At 44.8% G+C, this 24,481-nt stretch overlaps 1 protein-coding gene across 2 annotated transcripts in view; it reads right to left on the bottom strand.

Moving 5' to 3' along the window:
* Positions 1–3,251: 3,251 nt before the first annotated feature.
* LOC137521726 (interferon regulatory factor 3-like) overlaps positions 3,252–24,481 on the bottom strand; it is a 43,973-nt gene continuing 22,743 nt past the window's right edge. For both annotated transcript variants that reach the window (XM_068241383.1, XM_068241384.1), the window contains 4 exons: positions 12,263–12,340; positions 10,355–10,723; positions 9,266–9,384; positions 3,252–5,308 (listed from right to left, as the gene is read on the bottom strand). In XM_068241383.1, the coding sequence (XP_068097484.1) occupies positions 5,144–5,308; positions 9,266–9,384; positions 10,355–10,723; positions 12,263–12,340 (731 nt within the window). In that variant the 3' untranslated portion in view covers positions 3,252–5,143. The remainder of the gene's footprint in view (positions 5,309–9,265; positions 9,385–10,354; positions 10,724–12,262; positions 12,341–24,481) is intronic.

Below are 24,481 nucleotides of genomic sequence, written 5' to 3'. Positions count from 1 at the left end.
TAAATGCAATATAAATAATTAATATATACAGAAAATCATTAAAATCAACAATTATGGAGACAATAGTAGCGTAGTATAAAAATAAAAGGGAAGAAAATACGAATACTTAGGTTCAGGTGAAAATATGTCCTTTTTGGGAGCACACGTGAAGTTCTTTGTTTCTAGAGCAAAGTTAAAGCAAATATGGCCACTGCTCAGTCCTCAGAGCAACAGCATGCTTTTGTGATGATGGAATTTGGAGGAATGGGGGAGGAGTCCCTGCCAAGTTCTTTTAAATGACCCACATTTTTGGGTGGGGTCTCAGGTTCAGCCCAGGGGCTGGACGGGGCAGTTACTCTTCTGGGTGGGACATTTTCCATCCACCCAACATGACATAATTCAAAACTCAGCTTACGCGTCCCGCACACACATAAGAACCACGATTCATATTCCTCAGAATATGACAATTCTTATGCTGGGTACACACTATAAGATTTTCTGGCCGATTTACTGTCAGATCGATTTCCAACATGTTTCCGATCGATTTCCGATCAATTTCCTATTAAATGGCTCGGAAATCAATCGGAAAATTTATAGCGTACCAAGCATTAGGACATCAAACTTGATTAGGGTAACATGTTCTGGCACGAGGCAACTGCATACCTCGGTGACTGGGTATGTCAGTGGCCCCAATTTAATATTAAAATATTCACCAGATCCGGACCAGCGGAATTATATAACTTTCATACCTCTTATATAAACGGTATTCCGTAGAACAGGCTAAAATCATATATAGTATTCGTTTTCCCTCTGCCTCTAATGGAGTTGAGAAGTCTGATCTCCTGCTAGATTTATCCTGTCTTTTCAGGAAGGCAGCGACACTTTGAGGCTGCATTTCCACTTGTGCGGTGCGAATCGCCGCGGTAAAAATTCGCATGCGGGTCTATACGAATTTGCATGCATGATGATGTATGCGAATTTAACCATGGCAGTGCTGGTGTGCTTTTCCATTGTTTATGCGAATTCGCATGAAAATTCGCATGCCCAAACCTCATGCGAATTTCCTATTAAATACATTGTATGCGCATCGCATAGCAGTATGTGGTATGCGAATTCTGATGGCTCTGCCATGCGAATTTTTTCTGCACAGAAAAACGCAAAGGAATCCTGACAAGTGGAAACAGTCCCATTCACTTGTATTGCTATGCGAATTTTCATGTGAAAAATGCATGCGAATTTGCTATAGTGGAAATGAGCCCTGAACATTTGGCTTACTGCTGGGAAGCTTTCACACCTAGGTGTCAGTCAGAGACAAAAGGGGACTTCATAGTTCTGCTAGCAGCTGAGATGGCCAGATTCCCAAACGAAGACTCCCCAAGGCTCGACTGCCTGTTGTCTCTACACATAAGACTTTGATCTGGGTTGGTAATGGTAATCGGTGAAGGAAACCGATTGCGTTTTCTGGCCTCACGACTCTTCTGTGACACTTCTCATTACTAGTGTCCTTAAAAGGGTGTGTTTATATAGTGCAGGCCTAAGCTGCTTCAGGTAGTCATTGTGGCAGTTTCTCATAATTTTGGCCAAATTCCTTGTCTGGAGGAGTCCACTGACTGCTGCCACTAGGAGTCACTGCTGAAAGATGGACTGCTCACTCTGCTTGCACTTAGCCTGGCCAAACTGCACTAACATTTACAGTTGCAACAGAAAACTTATGAAAGAAATGTGTTTAGTGTTTGAAAAAATGTTAATTGCTTGGTTATGTGTTGCTGTTTAAGTATAAACATGATACCACCTGATATGAATAATTTCTACAGATCTATAGCCAAGCTGACGCTACGGTAATTAATGTGCCTTTGTACCTCACACATCTCCAAAACATCAGTGATCCACCACGTTTCACAGTAGGAATGGTGTAACTTTCATCACAGGCCTTGTTGACTCCTCTCTAAATTTAGAGTTTATGGTTGTGACCAAAAAGTACAATTCAAGTCTCGTCACTAGGGGAGGGGGGCAGATGGGACACAGAGGTATGTTCCCTTCTGTAGGGCATGCCTGTGTCCCCCCCTAACACTGCTCTCTGCACCCCCCCTCCCCCGACATTGGCAACCATGATTAGATTGTCGTTAATCCTGATGGGAAAGGAGGAGAGGTATTCCCTGCTCAAAACACCCGCTGGGGGTGTTCTTGCAGGCTTTCCCCAGCTGCCATTGGGCACCTGTCTCTCCCCGGCCACTCCCCCACCTCTCTGCATGCTGCTCTGTGTGAGACACATTGAGCAGCTCTCCTTCCAGCATCGTGACCCCAGAGGTCATGAAAATGAAAGTAAAAGGATGCAGGCCACAGGAGCAGCGGAGATGGCGGCTACCTGTTACACCCAGTCCCCCGGATCAGGTAGCATTGTTTTTTGTTTTTTTTAAGTCCCCACTTTGTTTTCCCTTTGTGGGTCTTTCCTTGAATCCCGAACAATTCTATCAGTTTTGGCTGAAATATTGGTTGGTCTTCCTGACCATGGTTTGGTTTCAACAGAACCCATCATTTTCTATGTTTTAATCGGGTTTGGCTTTTTCTGCCGAAGCCCAACTGGGTCCATGTGACTGGGAGCCGTCGACAAGTCCTTATCTACTGTTTTGGGGAGGAGACAGGCCCGGTGGCAGAGAAGGGAAAAAGCCACTGCATTATACACAGCGTTCCCTCTTTCAAGGTTAGTACCCCTTTGGGGCACTTGATTTTTGCTTGCAGGTACAAGAAAACTATACTACCAATTCAAGCAGCCTTTAACCATTTAGCGCAGCAGAGGCAGTATAGCTACGTCCTGCTGGTAATTCTTAATGGTTCCAGGAGCGTAGATATATGAACCCCGCCGCGATCGCCAGGCGGACGCTCTCTCTTTTAGCTGCCCGTTAGTATACTGATCAAAGTGCCTGAGATCAATGATCCCCAGCATCAATGAAATGTCGGTGGCCATTGATAAAATAAAAGTGAAAATATACACAAAAGGAAAGTGAAAACATACATTATTTCCTGTGTGGTAATACATCTAGTGGCCAAATAGTAAAAATACACCCTAATACATTGAATTAAATCAAAATTACCCTTCCCCCCAATAATGACCAAAATAAAACATTTGTATATAGATTAAAAAAAAATGTAAAAAATAAATACAAAAATAGTTACCTTAGAGACTCAATTTTTTTTTATAATATGTATGTTATGAGGTTTTATTACTGTTATTTTTGCAACTAAGGGCTTGTAATTAGTGACAGACGTAAAACTAAAAAAATACACATTTATTTCCAAATAATATATTGTCACTTTACATTGTACTATGTACATATTTTAAATGTAATAACCAAGAGAAATAAAACGTGTGGGTTTTATCCAGAGAAGCACATTTTATTTTTTTTAAACAATGTTTTATTAATTTTAAGAATTTTCACCCAAGGATAGGCCATCAGAGCCAGAGAAGGTAGACGTAGCTACCCATAAAAAAGCTTTTACAGAGCATATGGTTCTGTAAAATAACATCTATCCCTCCCTCCCTCCCTTATAGCCCCCCCTTCTCTTCCACCCTCTGCTCTCTCCTTATTCTAAGCACATTTTATTTTAAAGGACAACTGAAGCGAGAAGTATATGGAGGCTGCCGTGTTTATTTCCTTTTAAACAATACAAGTTGCCTGGCAGCCCTGCCGATCTATTTGGCTGCAGTAGTGACTGAATCACACCAGAGACAAGGATGCAGCAAATCTTGTCAGATCTGACAATAATGTCAGAAACGCCTAATCTGCTGCATGCTTGTTCAGGGGCTGTGGGTAAAAGTATTAGATGCAGATGATCAGCAGGACAGCCAGGCAACTGGTATTGCTTAAAAGGAAATAAATATGGCAGCCTCCATATCCCTCTTTACAGTTGTCCTTTATAACTAAAATATTTTTCACACTTTAACAATTAAATAAAAAATAGTGGAAGGCAGGGCAATAGATATTACTTTAATTAACTCAATACAGTGTTTTCTTAGACTACCATTTGTAAGGTTTAATGCCACTTTAATCTGTTATAAGAAGTGATAATAAAATATATACACACACAAACACCTCCACCTTAATGTGCAAAATCACACCTCTGTACCCAACACACTCTCAAATGATGTACCTGTGTCAAGCCTCTCAGTATATCATGGTAACTTGCTGTACAGAAGTGTACAATATGGTCCCAATCACTTAAGTATTTTCCTAGTTGTTATTGGCCACACATATTCGTATAAAAATACAACAGTCCATTGATATGATAAGATTGTACTTATTGTGGTTTGCAGGATGTACTGGGATAGCAGTGGGTGCCGGTGGTGTACCACCTCAAAAGCACAGCACAGCGAAACGGTCACCAAGTCATGCACCACCGGCACCCACTGCTATCCCAGCACCCCCTGCAAGCCACGATATGTACAATCTTTTTACAATCATTTTTGTACACATGCTGTATTTGTGGCCAATCAAAACTGAGTAGTGTCAAGCTGATTTTTCTCTCTCCTATTTATGTTATACTGGTTTTCAGAACCTTTGAGCACGCTCAAGCGAACTGGCAACTATGCTGAAAGTTTACAGGGCCTTCCACTGTATATTGCTGTCTGAGTGCCTGCCCACTACTCCTTTTTCTCCTTATTTGAAGTATTTTCCCTGTCCAGTCCCATTCAGTTAGGCAGTTCAGTCTTGTTCACTTACTTAGCAATTAACAAGCTGACACGTCATTGCATTCCAGCGGTTCCGGAGGTGTGGCCAGCTTACTAGGACAACAAAGGACGATTTGTATATTCAGCAGAGATGCATTGTGGGAAATGACATATGCTCCCTCCCACCTGAATTACCGCAAATTCCTTCTGTTTTAAGAAGGTAAGCTTGTTTTCCATGACATTTTAGTAAGAGGGCTTTTGGGTCCTTTGTAGCCCCTTACACACTCCTGGGAGTTCTGGTTCACCATGAGCTTGGTGGGTAATCTGTAACTTAACATTTAGTTAGTCTGTTTCAGGAGCAGGAGTGGGCACAGGTATAAATCTTCCAAAAGAATACACACGGTATGGTCCTGATAGTAACAAGCTCAGCACAAGGAGGAAGACTCTCCACAGTATTGGAGAAACATCTACAATAATGAGGGGCTAATCTATGTTGTGTTACGATGTCCAGTCCATCATTTCCTTGATGTCTCTCAGAAGTTGGATAGCATTTGTGGCTGATAATGAATCAGAGATTTCCAAGTTGACATCACTGGGGCTCAGTGAGGAGGCTCCTGTGCTATAGCTCATCTCATGAAGCAATCGCATCACCACCGGTACGATCTACACAGGAAACAGGAATCATACATTCATTACAAATAGAGGAATGTTACGGAGAACTTCCATTATAACGTACTTCCATGTGTATCTAGGGGTTTGGGGTTACCTTGTGTATAGTGCTATATTTGTAGTATAAATATATTACATGAACAGGGGCGGGCCTACCATAAAGCCACCTGAATCTAGTGGGCAGCATTTGGACAAATAGTTTGGTCCACCTGGCACCTACCTCCTCTCTGCTCTGTGTGTCGCACTTGCTCTGGTGTCCTTCCATGCTATTTTAGGTGGAGATGGGACTCCAGCATACGGGGGGGATATGGGACTACAGCATACGGGGTGAAAGACCCCCCCTTGTGCCCTCCATCCCATTTATTTCATCAAATGCTTCTCTTAAGTATCTCACCACTTGTTCCTCAAATACTTTATAATAATCGGTGGTCAGGCCATCATGCCCCGGTACCTTTCCCTTTGGCATCTGTTTAAGTGCTGTTTTTACCTCTTCTATCGACAAGGGGAACTCCAGGGATGAGGCATCTTCATCTGACAGCCTAGGCATGCCACTTTGTGCCAGATATTCCATTATTTTTTCCTTCTTTTCCTCCTCCCACTCTCCTCTATTTTTTGTTTTTAAGTTGTACAATTTGGTATAATACTCTTGGAATATCCTAGATATTTCCTCAAGTTTATAATGTTTCTTTGCAGGTTTATCTTTAATACAGGGAATATAGTTACTCTTTTGTTGTTTCTTAAAGTGGTCTAACACCCAGCATTTCAACTTTGCTTTGGCTGGATGGTGTAATGGTTAAGGGCTCTGCCTCTGACATGGGAGACCAGGGTTTGAATCTCGGCTCTGCCTGTTCAGTAAGCCAGCACCTATTTAGTAGGAGACCTTTGGCAAGTCTCCCTAACACTGCTACCGGCTATAGAGCACGCCCTAGTGGCTGCTGCTCTGGCACTTTGAGTCCGCCAGGAGAAAAGCACGATATAATATGTTATTTGTCTTGTCGTAAAAGATTGCTTACAGCTTAGAAACTATTATGCCAGATTCTTTTTTTAGCAGAAATTCACTGAATGGGTTAAACATGAATTTTTAGTAGTAGGAGAACAGAGGCGCCAGCAGGATAAAAGTGGATAAAAACTTTAAAATTTGCTGGGAGGAAGTGGTGGACTTACCTCCATAAAGCAGACACGAAAGACTGTCTGAATAGTAGTCACATTTATTAATTAGTACCCCAAAAATTGGGGTACTAATTAATAAATGTGACTACTATTCAGACAGTCTTTCGTGTCTGCTTTATGGAGGTAAGTCCACCACTTCCTCCCAGCAAATTTTAAAGTTTTTATCCACTTTTATCCTGCTGGCGCCTCTGTTCTCCTACTGCTATACCGTGTCCACCCCTGGTGGAGGGGTGATCTACCCCCTTTCGCATCTACAGAGAGCGACTTCTTATCCCTGAGTGAGGACAGGTCTAATCTCCTCACCTGCCTATACAGTGGTTGCCTGTGTGGTAACCCATGTTTGTGAGTATAATTTTCTCACGATAACCTTTACTTCATTTATGCTTAACATACTACACTATATTGGGCTCTCGGTTTCTCTACACTTTATGAATTTTTAGTGTTTCATTTAGCTAGTAATCTGTGTCTGTGCTGAGGTTTAGATACAAATGTATCTATTTACAATGTAAATAAACAAACACCTCTCTGCGAGAGCACAGAGGGCTTTCCAGACAGGCTTTTCAGAGGACTATTTGCATTCCAAACAAGAATACATTTGTATCTAAACCTCAGCACTGATTTCTAGCCAAATGCAAAACTAAAATGTCATGTTTAACCCATTCAGTGAATTTCTGCTTAAAAAAAATCTGGCATAATAGTTTCTAAGCTGTAAGCAATCTTTTAAAGCAAAGTTGAAATGCTGGGTGTTAGACGCTTTAAGGGCTTTAGCCAACATGGCCCCACATCTATTCCCATGCTCATATAAAGTGCTCTTACGACTCAGAGCTGTATTTTTAACTTTATGGAAGAGAAGTTCCTTCAATCTTTTCCTCTCCCTTGTTAGTTCTTCTAGGACCACTCTGTCCTGTCTCTCTTTATGTTGTTTTTCTATGTTATCTAGGGCCTATCTCATCTCAGCTCTCTCCTTTCTTTCTCCTGCCCCCCTCCTGTATCATTACCCCTCTTATATAGCACTTATGTGCCTCCCAGACCGTCATATCCGACATCTCACCCCTGGAATTCAGCAAAAAGTATGTTTCCAGTTCTTCCTTAATTCTATGTACTACTTCCTTATTTCTCAACAAAGCACTATTCAGGCGCCATACCATTGGGTTCCTACTTTTTTCGCTCCATTCTAGGGTCACCATTACTTGTGCGTGATCTGATATCGTTATCGAACCTATCCTAGGAGACCTTGAGGAGGAGAGCAGATCATGTGACAAAAAAAAAATATCTATCCTCGAATAGCACTTGTGAACCTGAGACTAATATGCATAGTCACGGCCGGATGGACTGCCCACGCGCCAACCATCAGCTGAGAGCTATGCAATAAGCTTTTACATTTCCTCAGTATACTACTAGCTATCGTAGATCTGCTTGTTGATGTATCAATTTGTGGTTCCAACGCCAAATTAAAATCTGTTCCAATAATCATACTTCCCTCCGAGAAAGACTCCACTTTCCTCAGAAATCCCTCCAGCACCTTAACTCCAGCACCGAGTTTGGCGTGTAGTAGGATCCAACCGTGATCATCCTATCTCCCACCTGGCCCTTGATCATATTAAATCTCCCCAGCAGGTCTGCGTATTCCTCCCTAAGTTCAAATGGGACCTTTTTTGCTATTAAAATTACTGTTCCTTTAACCTTGGCTGCTTGTAGTATACTCACAAAGACTGATCTATAGAATCTATCATAGATCCGTGGTGTTGAGGGAACTTTAAAATGGGTTTCCTGTAGACAGACAATACTTGCCCTTTCTCTATGACATAGGCTATCATTCATAAAGCATTACCGCATGCGGTAATGCTGAAAACAGCTGACTTTACCACTTAGCAAAATGTAAATTCATAAAAGCTGTTACCGCATGAAAAGATCAAATTACCGAGCAGTGAGGTAAATTACCGCCTTGTGCGGTTATTATCTCAACACATGACACTAAATGTCATTTCATAAAGATTAGAGCAGGCGGTATTGGGACGGAGAATACCGCTTGCTTTGAAGAGGCGATAAGGTAGCGGATAACAGAAACGTTTATGGAGACAGATCTCCCAGACAGCAGCAGTGAGAACAGAACAAAAAAGGCTTCCAGAATACCACAGGCTGTGTTTTTTAACCTCTTGTTTACCTGTTTTCATGTTTTTTACATCAGGCTGCATGAGTAACATTTCTTTAAGTTCTTCTAAGCTGTGGCAATTAAATAGATTGTTTAGAAAGACTAATAGACAGATTCAGCGCAGATGAAGGGCAAACAGAGGTCGTTTTAAAAAAAATGCACATCTAAAGGGAAGTTGGGGATGCCTCTTTTATTGTAACGCTGTCTCTGCACAGAGAAAATGTATCAACTCAGGCAGTTTCTCATGCTGCCGCCAGCTTTAGTTCGGGAAAATATCGAACTTCTACCGCACCTGTGAAGCTTTTTATGAACTAGCACACAGAAGTCTAAAATACAGAATGCGGTATTTTCCCACCCAGATTTTTTAGCGAACACACTTTTATGAATGATAAAAGTCTCAAAATAGCTGACCTCTTTTCTGGGAGGTTTAACCCCCTGACATTCAGTGACAATACCCTAAGATCCAGAGTTCTCATACTTTCCCTGTGTTCTGCTGACTCGTTTGGCCCATGTATTGCCACACCTTTTGATACTGTGTTGTACTGTATTTTATTTTTATTATCCTAAAATGAATAAAATATTCTTTCCAAAAAACATTATTTTCTATCGATTTCACAATAGTTACCCACCTCAACCATGACGCATTTATTTTTCCATGTCGCTCTGTCTGGCCATCGTTCTCCGAGACAAATCCATATGGAATATTTGGGAGAGTCTTTTCTTCTGTGTTCCATAAATTCAATCAACTCTGACGGGAATAGAAGATAATAATTTGGATAGTTTGTCGATTGTACAGAGTTCAGGCTCCTCCAGGAATCTAAAAAACATCTATCTACTGAACGCTGTAATAACAGCGCAGGAGATTTGGGCGCAGCCGGTGCCACCATAGACCGTAATAGGAATCACGGCTGTGAGTAACTTCAGAGCCGTCAGAAGACGGAGCTGAAGTTGCTCTTAAAACACTGTAATTCAGCCTCCAGCTATAGCTGGAAGCCGAATTATTTCATTCCCCACTATCCACATGGAAGTGGAGGGGAATAGTATTTATGCCACCGGGAACTTGTGTGGTAGCAGGACAAGCCATATACTGGCTGTGTCCTGCGCCCAAGTCTCCCGGCGGCCAATTCATACGTACGCCTATCTAATTTTGATTGGCCAATTTCACCACTTCCATGTAGTAAAAGATTTTGAATACTTTGACTACGTTGTGTAGGTAAGTTCTCATACTACATGAAAGAGGTCAAATTGGCCAATCATGATTGAATATGTGTGCGCACTTTAAGCCTCACATACAAATTAAACTCATTGGTCTCTGCCAAGAATATAATGTGTGTGCAGCCAATCCGATATGTTGTTGAAAGATCTGGAGTGCCATGCTAGGGCATTGTTCCCCTCCTTTAGACCCTGTACCAACAATAATTCTTCCGTCGAATTTTCCAATTACCGGCGAGTTTCTGCAATCTCGCGACAAGGGTTCAGGCATGCAATTACACACAAGACATTTGGTGACACGTGACAATGACCGTCATGGCGGATTGGATCTTTAAGATCCCCGATGATTCCCGTGCAAAGTACCACGATTGCTTGAACTCTCGTTCGCCATGTGCCATGTTCAAAACAAACAAAAAAAAAAATCGCTGGTTGTCAGAAAAATCGTCTGAAAATTGACGTAGCGTATACGGGCCTTAAGATGTATCTGAACAGTGAGTAATACACACCAGTAATAAACTGCTGGAGGGTATACAGGATGGTGAAGTCATCTTTGTCGATTGGATTGGGCTCTGTCGTGTTTGGCGTCTCGGTGATGCTCCAGAAGCTTTTGCATGCGCCTAGTCGCCTGGCACAGATAACCCCGTTGCGCACTTCCACCAGAGTTCCCTGGTCCAGCGTAGGGAGAAGCCGGTTCACTGTTTGGATCAGAATCTTATCAGTCACTTCTGTCTCAGGCTTTGGTAGGGTCACATCTTGTAGGTAGCCCCCAGGAGATGGCTGTTCTCTGGAGGTGAGGCAGAATCCGTATCGGTTGGAGACCAGGCTGCTTTTCACCAGTTTTCCTCGGTAATAAATCTTGACTTCAAAATTTGTTTCTGAGACAGCAAAGAAAACCCTTATTACAAAACCGCAAGCTAAGCCAACAACACTGGAGAATAAGGCCTAGTAGTCCTAGACTGAATACTTCTGTGCACACATCAAACCTTTCTCACCATGGACCTGATGCACAAAATCGCAGTAATACTGCCGGGCACAGACAGCGCACGGCAATATTACTCTTACATCCAGCAGTAAGTAGTGCAAGTTACGTTATAAGCGTGACCCGGGATACTCAAGTAGCATGACCGTTGCTATAGTAATGCCCGTTACTTACAAGCTTTGCCGTAACACTCATTAGTAATGGGCATTACCGTAGAAACAGTTATGCTACTCGAGTATAACAGGTTGCGCTGATAGCATAATTCATAGGACACGCTCCCTGAAGTAAGGGTAATATTGCTGTCTGGGCACGCCGGTATTACCGCAATTTTGTTCATCAGGCCCTCGAGTTTTGGAACTATCACCACCATACTGACATGCTAGTTGGCTCCTGAATGAGCGCGCTCTGCTCTATGGATGGAGGAGGAGGGGCAAGCTGCCTGCGTTTGTGGTGGGAAATAAGAATAGCGATAAGGCATGCATTTCCAGTATGTCTAATTGCAAATGAGTTCCCAGGACACGTCAAGTGGCGTACTTGAAAAGGCTCCCAAAATGATCATGAATAATTGTTTCAAGTGACTTTAAGTAGACCTGAACTCTTGCACAGGACAGAAGGAAAATAAAAAAGAGAAATGCACCCTGTATGTATTTAGAGAGTTTAGCCTGTCTAATTACCCCTTACCTATGACTAACCAAAACTGTAATGTGATCTCTCAGCTGTGTCAGCTGGCTGCCTTGGCAGAGCAGCTAATTTGTAAGCACAGGATGTCAACCCTAAGTCTGCTTCCATGAAAGCAGGAAGTAGATACACTGCAGATTTATTGCAGCGTTTGTATCAGCTGTAACAAATAAATGTTTTTCTTTAGAGGTTATTATGCTGTTGCTTATCTTTTAGAGCAGAGAGGAAGTTCTGAGTTCAGGTCCACTTTAAATTGATGGTGGGCACAGGCAGCAAAAGCATACAACCTTCTCCTGGGTCAGATCAGAACATAGTGGGTGTCACTAAGAAGGTTGTAAACAAGCAGTGGTCTGACTATAGTCATGTGCAGCTCCCACTTTGAGGACTTTCATTTGAATGCGGATGCTGCTGGAGACTGTGATAGCACAAAGTCTAATTTGCTAACATCTCGTTCTATAGTCTGCTATGAACCAGTGACTTTTGCCACCTTATTGCAGACAGCACGTTAAAATCCAGCCTAGTTTTTATGGATCACTTATGACTCCCGGACCCCATAGTGTTTTCTAAACCTTGGTAAATCCACCCTCTTATATAATACGATGATCAGCACTTTGCTCAGAGGATGATCAGCACTTTGCTCAGCAACGTGTGTAAATGTGGCAAGCCCTACCCTAGCCACAATACACCAATGGGCTATACCAGTAAGCATGAAAGAGTGCCTGTATCGCTCAGGACTGATACATTCCAGTCTTCTTACCAAAGGAATTGTGGGTAAAATGGCTCAGTATTTGTTGCTTAAATGTCTCTTGTTCCTGAACTGGATAAGCTTGTTGTTCTGTAAAATATGAATAGAGATTATTTTACAAATATTTGTAATAGTTTTGTGTCACTCTGGTCATAGAAAAATGTAAGTGTACTTATTTCAATGTGTCTGAAATTCAATACATTTTTCATGACTGAAACAGTTTTGATTACATGTATCAAATGTTATTGCATTGTCTCACCTTGTTTATTTTTTTTCACTACAAAGCATACCTGTACTGACATGTGCCATGATGAGGCAAACGTGGGTACATATAGTGCTAGTCCTGCTTAGAACCTGCCTGTGTTTTCTTGTATTTTCCATTGCAAGATCTAATAAACCAATGCTTTCTCCATGAAAATAGCAGTGACAGCTTTACTGAAAAGTAAATAGAAGCCAAAACACTAGTATCTGGCTGAACTAACGTTCTCGACAATAAGATGCAAAAAGTACAAAATCTATTATTTCTCTGTGTGCAAGCTGAATGAACCAGATTGTTATGTCATACTGATATGGCTGCTACTCACACTTCAGAGTTAACCACTTCCCGACCGGCGTATATACAATTGGCGGCCGGGAAGTGGACCCCGCAAGGACCGCCGTATAGACAAATGGCGGCGGTCCTTTTACGGGCATGGGCAGCGCGATTGCGTCATTCGTGCCGCGATCGGCCGCCGGCGCCTGGCTCCGCCCCCCTCGCGCTGTAACCCGCCGGCCGTTCGGAAGCGCCGGCGGGTTACTAGCACCCGGATCGCCGCATACAAAGTGTATAATACACTTTGTAATGTATACAAAGTGTATTATACAGGCTGCCTCCTGCCCTGGTGGTCCCAGTGTCCGAGGGACCACCAGGGCAGGCTGCAGCCACCCTAGTCTGCACCCAAGCACACTGATTTCCCCCCCTGCCCCCTGATCGCCCACAGCACCCCTCAGACCCCCCCCCCTGCCCACCCCCTAGACCCCTGTTCGCACCCAATCACCCCCCTAATCACCCATCAATCACTCCCTGTCACTATCTGTCAACGCTATCTTTTTTTAATGCCCTAAACTGCCCCCTGCTCCCTCCTGATTACCCCCCACCCCTCAGATTCTCCCCAGGCCCCCCCCCAGTAGCCCCCCCCCCCTGTGTACTGTATGCATCTATCCCCCTGATCACCTGTCAATCACGCATCAATCACTGTCACAGGAGCCCTAGTGGCTGACCGCACTTAGCCTTCTAAACGGTGCCAGCGCACAGATCGTGCGAACTCTGGTCGCAGTCAATGCGCAGGAACCGTTAAGAATTAGCCGCAGACAACTCAGAAGGGAGCCTGTGAGACACGGGTAATTACAACGTCACCTACTGGTTCAGAGTAAACTGCCACCACCGCGGTTACCATGGGACCGTGGAGCCCACTAACTGACTGACTAGTCCTGCGAATAAAACGGTTAAACACACGGTATTCTGTCTAGCCAACAACAAACAAACAGTAGCGTATCTTCAGAGACCCGGGATCAGTTCTGTGTGTGTGCTGATAAGCAGGGTAGCGGACAGTGAATGACTTGGAGAAAGTCGTTTATTCACGCAATATAAATAATTAATATATACAGACAATTATTAAAATCACAATTATTAAGACAGTAATAGCCAGTATAAAAAATAAAAGAAGGGAGAAAAATACTTAGTTCCTGGAAAGATGTCCTTTTTGTGGGAAAACAGAGTTCTGGGTTTCAATTTGAGTTCAGAGTTCAGACCAGGTGGATGCCAGCATATCCTCAAGCTGGCATCTGATGAGTTCAAGATGTTTCAGTGTGGAGGACACTGAGTTTGGGTCCTCTGCCATTCTTATGCCCCTGCTTCAGTAGGAGGGAGTGAGGGCGGGGAGCCATACACCCCCTTAGAAGATGAGATGAGCCCTCCCCTTGTCCTGGGGGCTAGAAATCATATCTACCCATATATGGGCTCTATCTCACAGAACCGTACAGATCAGGGCAGATTTATTAACATTTTCAGGTCTGTCTCGATTTACCCAGCGCCCTGATACCAGACATGAGGGGTGGGACCCCTGTGGTATCATCAGGGCATTTTCAAACTGCCTAACTGGCAGTCCTTACCTCAGAATGTTCTGAAACTTCCTCAGAACCAGCACCGGGGCTCATGCTACACTTCCCCCATGTTTGGCGAAGCTGCCATCTCAGGAACCCCAGAAATATGACAGATCTGGGAAGTTATGGATTATGCTATGAGACTCAGGTTTATTCAGGATGTGTTTTAGCTGCTAACAGCTGACTTCCCCTTTGATCTTTACCAGTGAGCAAGGTGTCAAGACCTCCCGGAGATTTGTAGCCTGCCTGGCTGCACCTAGGCATCCTGATCACCCCTTGGTTAATTAACATCTACATGAGATCAGCTAGGTGTCACCTTATACCTGATGGATGGGCCATCCGCACAGCTTGAAGCCAGGGACTCTCTGGGCCCAGGCTCATTAGCATATCAAAAGAGCCATCCAGCCTTTAGGATGGTGCTCTCTCTGCTAAGAAAAGGACTTCAGCTCCCCCTACACACTCAACCCAGATTGTATCGATTTGAAGCGCAATCGATGCAGGGAATCGAGTGCGATCGTTTTTTTCTTCACGGGCGGTTACAGGACGCGCCTGCGGCCCCGCAACCGTCCGTGACAGCCCTCCCTGGGGAGAAGGCAGATAGACATTCATCAGCAAGATGTGTGTCGTTGCCGCTAACCTGCGAGATCTGATCTAGTTCCCCGTTGGCGTTCTGGGGTCGGCTGCCCGCTGCGTGTTGGCCAACCTGGCTGACGGGTCTCGGGTTGCCGGTGCGGCGGGAAAACCTATTGGAGCCTGTGGCTCGGTTCCCCTGGACCAGTCGCGGTCTGCTACCCTCAGGGTTGACCCGACATGGACCATTCTGGACAGGGCGTTTGCGCCACTGCAGTCGGACGTGGTGTCTGCCGGGACTGCTGACAACGGGCAGTGGGTTGGTTAGGTCAACAGCCAGCCCACGCAGGGTTCCCCTGCTAAGTGGCTGTGGACCTAAGGGAACCCCGCGGGGATCCCTGGACCTTCCCAGCTCCTGACAGACGGCACATGCTCTGCAGTAGTTTGCTACATCCCTGTTCATCCGGGGCCAATAAAACTGTTTCCGAATACCGGCAAGTGTCTTGCGGACCCCTGAGTGCCCTGTCAGAGGATTACCATGTGCGGATTTCAGCACATGTCCCCTGAACGCACTCGGGACCACAAGCCATTTGGTATTCGCGTGGGATCTACCTGTAGGGGGCTGTACAGACTCACTGTACAGTCTCCCACCTTCCCAGTACACCTTGAAAGCGGCCCCGTCTGCGAGGGGCTCAGCGGCTTGCTGCCTAAGCACCTCCAGGCTTGGGTCACGTTGTAGTGCGGCTGAGAATAGGGCGCTGTCAGTTTCAGCCAACTGGCTCATGTCACACGAGGCCAGCGGCTGAAAGGTCTCATCCCTGCGGTCAGAGGAGGGGGAGGAGGCCGGAACCCCCTCCACCTGTTCTGAGCTCGGGTTCTGAGCAGTGCAGCTGCGCGGTACTGCTAGCACAGGTACACTGTCAGAATGGCACAGACGGACATTACTCAAATCATCATTGCATGCAGTAATGACATTGACAGGTATAGACATTTTTTCATTACAGACAGGTTGTACAGTAAACTCAGGTACAGTTACAGCATCATCACAACAGACAGTCTGTACATCAAACTCAGGTGCCTTTGAAGCAGGCACTATTGAACCTGGTACCCTTGAACTGGGCACATTCAACCCACCTCCCCCTGGTGCTCCCCCAAGTGTATAAAGTACCTGGTGGTGGGTGGAGAGTCCGTCTCCTTCCGTGAGCGACAAGGCGGTCGTGGCAGGTTCATAGTAGGACACAAGCTTGCCCAAATCAGTCCCCAGCAACACAGGGACTGGGAGATCCTTCATAACCCCAACAACCCTTTCTTGGATTCCTCCCACTCCCCAATCCAGCTTCACTGTCGCGTGGGCTATGTGAAAAAGGGTGCCCTCTACTCCAGTAAGGGCAAGGGATCGGCTGGAGCTGATGCTCTCCTTTGGCACAAGATGTGAGTGAACTAACGTGATGTCAGCTCCGGTGTCTCGAAATCCGGTGACAACTTTGCCGTTCACTCTAACAAGTTGCTGCTGGTCGGTTCGGTCGCGGATTTCCTTTCCGCGGGCAAACAGGACAAAATCTGATGATCCAGGCTGTGGCTCGCTGGCGGGCTGCCTCTGCTGTGGGTGAGGTGCAGGTGATGCAGATGATCCAGGTGCTGGTGGTGTCTGTCTCCGCTCCGGACAGTCGAATTTCATGTGTCCGGGCTGGCGGCAGTAGTGACAGGTGACCTCTCCAGGCGCTGCAGGCCTGGGTGCAGCAGCTGCGCTGGGTGGCCTCTGTGGCGGACGGCTCACAGGGGCAGGAGGGTCTGCCGAGGTATTGGGCTGACCTCCTCTCCAGCTGGATGGGACAGTTCTGCGGGTATCAGCCACCCGGGTAGTTGCAAAAGTCTCAGCAAGGTCTGCAGCGACAGTTGCTGAAGCCGGCCTGCGTTCTAGCACAAACTGGCGTACATCAGCAGGGCAAATGTTTAGAAATTGTTCCAGGACTATCAAGTCCTCCAGGACATCATAAGACCCTTTGGTGAGGCCTAGTGTCCACTGGCGGAGTGTGGTGAGCAAGCTGCTGGCCACATCTCGGTACGAATCAGAAGGCTTTTTCTGCCAGGCCCTGAACTTTTTCCGATAGGCTTCTGGCGTCAGCTGGTACTTAGTAATGATAGCGTCTTTTATAGCAGCATAATCATTATCCTTCTCTGCAGGCAATTCTGCGAAGGCATCAAGCGCTTTGTAGCGCAGCAAAGGTGTCAGATGTCTGGCCCACTGGTCTTGGGACAGACGATACTGACGGCATGCTTTTTCAAAAGACCGCAAAAACAAGTCAATGTCTGTGTCTTTCTCAATATTAGCAAATTTAAATTTTGCACTTACGGGTGGTGCAGCTCCTTCAGCAGGGAGGCTGGGCGGTGAACTCCGGCTGGCCTGTTGCACTTTTGCCATGTTTAGCTCATGCTGTCGTTGGCGTTCCCGCTCAGCGGCATCCCTCTCCGCGTGGCGTTCTGCAGCAGCAGCGGCTTGCCGCTCCCGTTCCTCTCGTTTTTGCTCCGCCATGTACTGCAGGTACTTGTCCAGGTCAGTCTCCATCAGCTTTTGTAATGCCTGCTGCATTACCGGGTCAGCACCCCTGGACAGTCCAGTACTGGCCAGTTCCGGGCGAGTATTTTCAGAAACTTTGGGGTTGGGGTCCACACTGACATTCTCCTGCGTAACTGTTGATGCAGGGCCCTCAGGATGCACAACCTCTGTACGGTCAGGAGTCTCAGTCTCTGGTTCCCCTTGCCTTGAGTCAGATGGGTCAGCGTCTACCTCAGCAGACACATCCAGCTCCTGCAATTGCTGGGTATCCCATTGAAACAATTCCGTTACCAGGTCCCCTTGTTTCTTGCGGCCGACATCAATGCCTCTCTCTTGGCAAAGATTTTGCAGGTCCGCCAGGCACATTTTCTTGTAGTTCCCGGACATTTCCACACCAAATAAAATAAAACTTTTGGGGAGGGGTACTGGCTACACAGTCTCTCTGTATATATAAAAAAATATATTGCCTTCCAGCTACACCAACGAATTAGTTCGTTTCTTGATAGCGCTAGCGCTATTGTAGATACTTTCAGCACAACACAGGTCCCAACCGCTGCCTAACACTGTCACCACTGTCACAGGAGCCCTAGTGGCTGACCGCACTTAGCCTTCTAAACGGTGCCAGCGCACAGATCGTGCGAACTCTGGTCGCAGTCAATGCGCAGGAACCGTTAAGAATTAGCCGCAGACAACTCAGAAGGGAGCCTGTGAGACACGGGTAATTACAACGTCACCTACTGGTTCAGAGTAAACTGCCACCACCGCGGTTACCATGGAACCGTGGAGCCCACTAACTGACTGACTAGTCCTGCGAATAAAACGGTTAAACACACGGTATTCTGTCTAGCCAACAACAAACAAACAGTAGCGTATCTTCAGAGACCCGGGATCAGTTCTGTGTGTGTGCTGATAAGCAGGGTAGCGGACAGTGAATGACTTGGAGAAAGTCGTTTATTCACGCAATATAAATAATTAATATATACAGACAATTATTAAAATCACAATTATTAAGACAGTAATAGCCAGTATAAAAAATAAAAGAAGGGAGAAAAATACTTAGTTCCTGGAAAGATGTCCTTTTTGTGGGAAAACAGAGTTCTGGGTTTCAATTTGAGTTCAGAGTTCAGACCAGGTGGATGCCAGCATATCCTCAAGCTGGCATCTGATGAGTTCAAGATGTTTCAGTGTGGAGGACACTGAGTTTGGGTCCTCTGCCATTCTTATGCCCCTGCTTCAGTAGGAGGGAGTGAGGGCGGGGAGCCATACACCCCCTTAGAAGATGAGATGAGCCCTCCCCTTGTCCTGGGGGCTAGAAATCATATCTACCCATATATGGGCTCTATCTCACAGAACCGTACAGGTCAGGGCAGATTTATTAACATTTTCAGGTCTGTCTCGATCTACCCAGTGCCCTGATACCAGACATGAGGGGTGGGACCCCTGTGGTATCATCAGGGCATTTTCAAACTGCCTAACTGGCAGTCCTTACCTCAGAATGTTCTGAAACTTCCTCAGAACCAGCACCGGGGCTCATGCTACACTTCCCCCACGTTTGGCGAAGCTGCCATCTCCCTACACACTCAACTCAGATTGTATCGATTTGAAGCGCAATCGATGCAGGGAATCGAGTGCGATTGTTTTTTTCTTCACGGACGGTTACAGGACGCGCCTGCGGCCCCGCAACCGTCCGTGACAATCACCCCCTGTCACTGCCACCCATCAATCAGCCCCTAACCTGCCCCTTGCGGGCAATCTGATCACCCACCCACACCAATAGATCCCCTGCAGATCCGACGTCAGATCACCTCCCAAGTGCAGTGTTTACATCTGTTCTCTACCCTAAACACCCACTAATTACCCATCAATCACCCCCTATCACCACCTGCCACTGTTACCCATCAGATCATACCCTAATCTGCCCCTTGCGGGCACTCAATCACCCGCCTACACGCTCAGATTGCCCTCAGACCCCCCCCTTATCAATTCGCCAGCGCAATATTTACACCTGCTCTTCCCTGTAATAACCCACTGATCACCTGTCAATCACCCATCAATCACCCCCTGTCACTGCCACCCATCAATCACCCCCTGTCACTGCCACCCATCAATCAGCCCCTAACCTGCCCTTTGCGGGCAATCTGATCACCCACCCACACCAATAGATCGCCCGCAGATCCGACGTCAGATCACCTCCCAAGTGCATTGTTTACATCTGTTCTCTACCCTAAACACCCACTAATTACCCATCAATCACCCCCTGTCACTGCTACCTATCAGATTAGACCCCTATCTGCCCCTAGGGCACTCAATCACCCGTCCACACCCTCAGAACGCCCTCAGACCCCAGCCCTGATCACCTCGCCAGTGCATTGCTTGCATCTATTCCCCCCTCTAATCACACCTTGAGACACCCATCAATCACCTCCTGTCACCCCCTAGCACACCTACCTATCAGATCAAGCCCTAATTTGCCCCGTGTGGGCTCCTGATCACTCGGCCAAACCCTCAGATCCCCCTCAGACCCCCTTCCGATCACCTCCCCAGTGCATTGATTGCATCTATTTTCCCCTCTAACCACCCCCTGAGACACCCATCAATCACCTCCTGTCACCCCCCTAGCACTCCTATCCATCAGATCAGGCCCAATACAACCTGTCATCTAAAAGGCCAAAATGCTTATGACCGGTTCCACAAAATTCGCCCCCTCATAGACCACCTGTCATCAAAATTTGCAGATGCTTATACCCCTGAACAGTCATTTTGAGACATTTGGTTTCCAGACTACTCACGGTTTTGGGCCCGTAAAATGCCAGGGCGGTATAGGAACCCCACAAGTGACCCCATTTTAGAAAAGACACCCCAAGGTATTATGTTAGGTGTATGACGAGTGCATAGAAGATTTTATTTTTTGTCAAAAGTTAGCGGAAATTGATTTATATTGGGTTTTTTTTCACAAAGTGTCATTTTTCACTAACTTGTGACAAAAAATAAAATCTTCTATGAACTCGCCATACACCTAACGGAATACCTTGGGGTGTCTTCTTTCTAAAATGGGGTCACGTGTGGGGTTTCTATACTGCCCTGGCATTTTAGGGGCCCTAAACCGTGAGGGGTAGTCTAGAAAACAAATGCCTCAAAATGACCTGTGAATGGGACATTGGGCCCCTTAGCGCACCTAGGCTGCAAAAAAGTGTCACACATGTGGTACCGCCGTACTCAGGAAAAGTAGTATAATGTGTTTTGGGGTGTATTTTTACACATACCCATGCTGGGTCAGAGAAATCTCTCTGTAAATGGACAATTGTGTGTAAAAAAAAAAATCAAACAATTGTCATTTACAGAGATATTTCTCCCACCCAGCATGGGTATGTGTAAAAATACACCCCAAAACACATTATACTACTTCTCCTGAGTACGGCGGTACCACATGTGTGGCACTTTTTTACACCCTAAGTGCACTAAGGGGGCCAAAGTCCAATGAGTACCTTTAGGATTTCACAGGTCATTTTGCGACATTTGGTTTCAAGACTACTCCTCACGGTTTAGGGCCCCTAAAATGCCAGGGCAGTATAGGAACCCCACAAATGACCCCATTCTAGAAAGAAGACACCCAAAGGTATTCCGTTAGGAGTATGGTGAGTTCATAGAAGATTTTATTTTTTGTCACAAGTTAGCGGAAAATAACATTTTGTGAAAAAAAAACAATTAAAATCAATTTCTGCTAACTTGTGACAAAAAAATAAAATCTTCTATGAACTCACTATACTCCTAACGGAATGCCTTGGGGTGTCTTCTTTCTAAAATGGGGTCATTAGTGGGGTTCCTATACTGCCCTGGCATTTTAGGGGCCCTAAACCGTGAGGAGTAGTCTTGAAACAAAAATGACCTGTGAAATCCTAAAGGTACTCATTGGACTTTGGGCCCCTTAGCGCAGTTAGGGTGCAAAAAAGTGCCACACATGTGGTATCGCCGTACTCAGGAGAAGTAGTATAATGTGTTTTGGGGTGTATTTTTACACATACCCATGCTGAGTGGGAGAAATATCTCTGTAAATGGACAATTGTGTGTAAAAAAAAATCAAACAATTGTCATTTACAGAGATATTTCTCCCACCCAGCATGGGTATGTGTAAAAATACACCCCAAAACACATTATACTACTTCTCCTGAGTACGGCAATACCACATGTGTGGCACTTTTTTGCAGCCTAACTGCGCTAAGGGGCCCAAAGTCCAATGAGCATCTTTAGGGTTTACAGGGGTGCTCACAATTTAACACCCCCCAAAATGTCAGGACAGTGAACACACCCCACAAATGACCCCATTTTCGAAAGTAGGCACATCAAGGTATTCAGAGAGGGGCATGGTGAGCCTGTGGCAGATTTCATTTTTTTTTTGTCGCAAGTTAGAAATGGAAACTTTTTTTTATTTTGTCACAAAGTGTCATTTTCCGCTTACTTATGACAAAAAATAATATCTTCTATGAACTCACTATGCCTCTCAGTGAATACTTTGGGATGTCTTCTTTCCAAAATGGGGTCATTTGGGGGGTATTTATACTATCCTGGAATTCTAGCCCCTCATGAAACATGTCAGGTGCTCAGAAAAGTCAGAGATGCTGGAAAATGGGAAAATTCACTTTTTGCACCATAGTTTGTAAACGCTATAACTTTTACCCAAACCAATAAATATAGGCTGAATGGGTTTTTTTTAAATCAAAAACATGTTTGTCCACATTTTTCGCGCTGCATGTATACAGAAATTTTACTTTATTTGAAAAATGTCAGCACAGAAAGTTAAAAAAAATCATTTTTTTGACAAAATTCATGTCTTTTTTGATGAATATAATAAAAAGTAAAAATTGCAGCAGCAATCAAATAGCACCAAAAGAAAGCTTTATTAGTGACAAGAAAAGGAGCCAAAATTCATTTAGGTGGTAGGTTGTATGAGCGAGCAATAAACCGTGAAAGCTGCAGTGGTCTGAATGGAAAAAAAGAGCCTGGTCCTTAAGGGGGGTAAAGCCCACGGTCCTCAAGTGGTTAAAGGGGGTTGGAACATCAAAAACCAAAAATTGTCTAAAAATAGTGCCTCAAATATATATTAGTTAACCCCTTTTTCTAAAACAGCTCCCTACATGTATCGTGGAAGAGAAGAATCCAGCTGCACCGGCCGTCCAATTTTTATTAAGCAATGTAGACAGCTGTTTTATGCTGTTTGTCTACATTGCTTAATAAAAATTGGACTTTTAATCCACGGCCGGTGCAGCGGGATTCTTCTCTTCTATGATGCATATGGCTTGGTGGTGTCCTGCTCCCGACCTAGGAGTGGAGTGGTTGTAGCGACCTGCATTGTTTCAGCTCCCTACATGTCCCCAACTTTTTTTTTTTTAAGCTGAACTGTGTGCCTTTGTTGAACTGTGCCAACAGGATTATGGAAAGTCTTTATTTTTAGCTACAGTAACAAGCTAATCTCAAAATGCAGATAGCAGAAACTTCCCATTTCAGATAATATAATGACACTATGACCAGCAGGTAATTAAGGGCTGGTTCACACGGGCTTCTGCTGAGCTTCTGCTCAGCATCCTGTTCAAACACTGTGGGTTGTTTTGTTTTTTTCAAGAATGCCAGCGTTAGCTTTTAATGGCTTTCAGGAGGGAGTCGCATTTTCTTGGCTTTTGCAGGAAGTATAGGGAAAGACTGGGCTTTTATGGGCTTTCAGTGGCTTTTGCTGGCTTTCAAACGATTTCTAGAAGCTGCATGTTGCTTTTGAGATGAGACGCCAGAATTGACTGCAAGGCTTTCATGAAAACCTGCAAAAGCCCGTTCTAAACACCCCCATTCACTTGCATGGGACTGCGGTAGATCCCTAAAAACGTTACTTTTAATACTCTGTGTTTAATGCCAGGAAAACGTCCATGTAAACCAGCCCTAAATTCCTTCCTCCCTTTGAAGAGTTTACACAGTGATGTAAACCTTTTATCTAGGTCCTACGCTAGGGGTTACTTCTGAGGGTTCTAGGGGGTACTTGGGCTTGATATACTAAACCAAGAATAACAAATTTAGAGTTTTAGAAAATGATAAATCTTATTTAAACAACACCAAATTAGTGTTTTAGCAAATTAAAAGCAATAGTAAATGCTTGGAAATTGTTTAGAACCAATTATCATGTACTACGATGAAATATATATTTGTCAAAGGGTACTTGTGATAATGTTTAATATGCTAGGTGGTACTTGGTGAGTACAGGGTTTTAAAAGGGTGTTGAGAAACACTGATCTAGGTGATGTTTGCTGTGGGAGGAACAATAAAGCTACAATGTAAGCAGTAAATTACCACTAAGATGAGTGAAAAAAAAAAAAAGGGCAGAAGTGAAGTCACTTTTGGCATCACAGGGAAACAGTAAAACTGGAAACCAGCAGAAATATTATTTTCTTTTTTTCATATCACATTTCTCCTTAATCTGACAGTGAACACTAAAAACAACAGGATAGGTAAGCTAAATAAATAATTTCTTATTGGATTTTTTTTTTCCCCAGTTATTGTGGAGTTTCATCCCACTTTAAATTTACAACCCTTTCATTCAAAATAAGAATATGTGACACCAGGAAAGTTATAGGTAGCATCACTACTATTTATTTTCAGGTTAGATTTGCTTTAACTTTATGATAAGATAATTCAGGAAATAAAACAGACACAGAGAGATAATTCATAAGATCATTCTGAGTTGATGATGTGTGCCTCGTAAAGTGGACCTGAACTCTTGCACAGGAGACAGGGCGAACAAAGAGAAATCCACCCTGTGTGTGTTTATAGAGAACAGCCAATCTAATTCTCCCTTCTCAGCAAGTAATGAGCTAGTGTTAATTGAGCTGTCAGCTGTCTGTCGACTATGCCAAATTCTAAACTAATATGTAAAACACAGGAGGTTAACCGTTACTATGAACCCCAGATACCAGGAAGTAACC

Source organism: Hyperolius riggenbachi, chromosome 6 (assembly GCF_040937935.1).
Source record: "Hyperolius riggenbachi isolate aHypRig1 chromosome 6, aHypRig1.pri, whole genome shotgun sequence".
NCBI classification, from domain to species: domain Eukaryota; kingdom Metazoa; phylum Chordata; class Amphibia; order Anura; family Hyperoliidae; genus Hyperolius; species Hyperolius riggenbachi.
The sequence above is the reverse complement of the archived record's forward strand: the minus strand, read 5'-3'. Positions and strand labels throughout refer to the sequence as shown.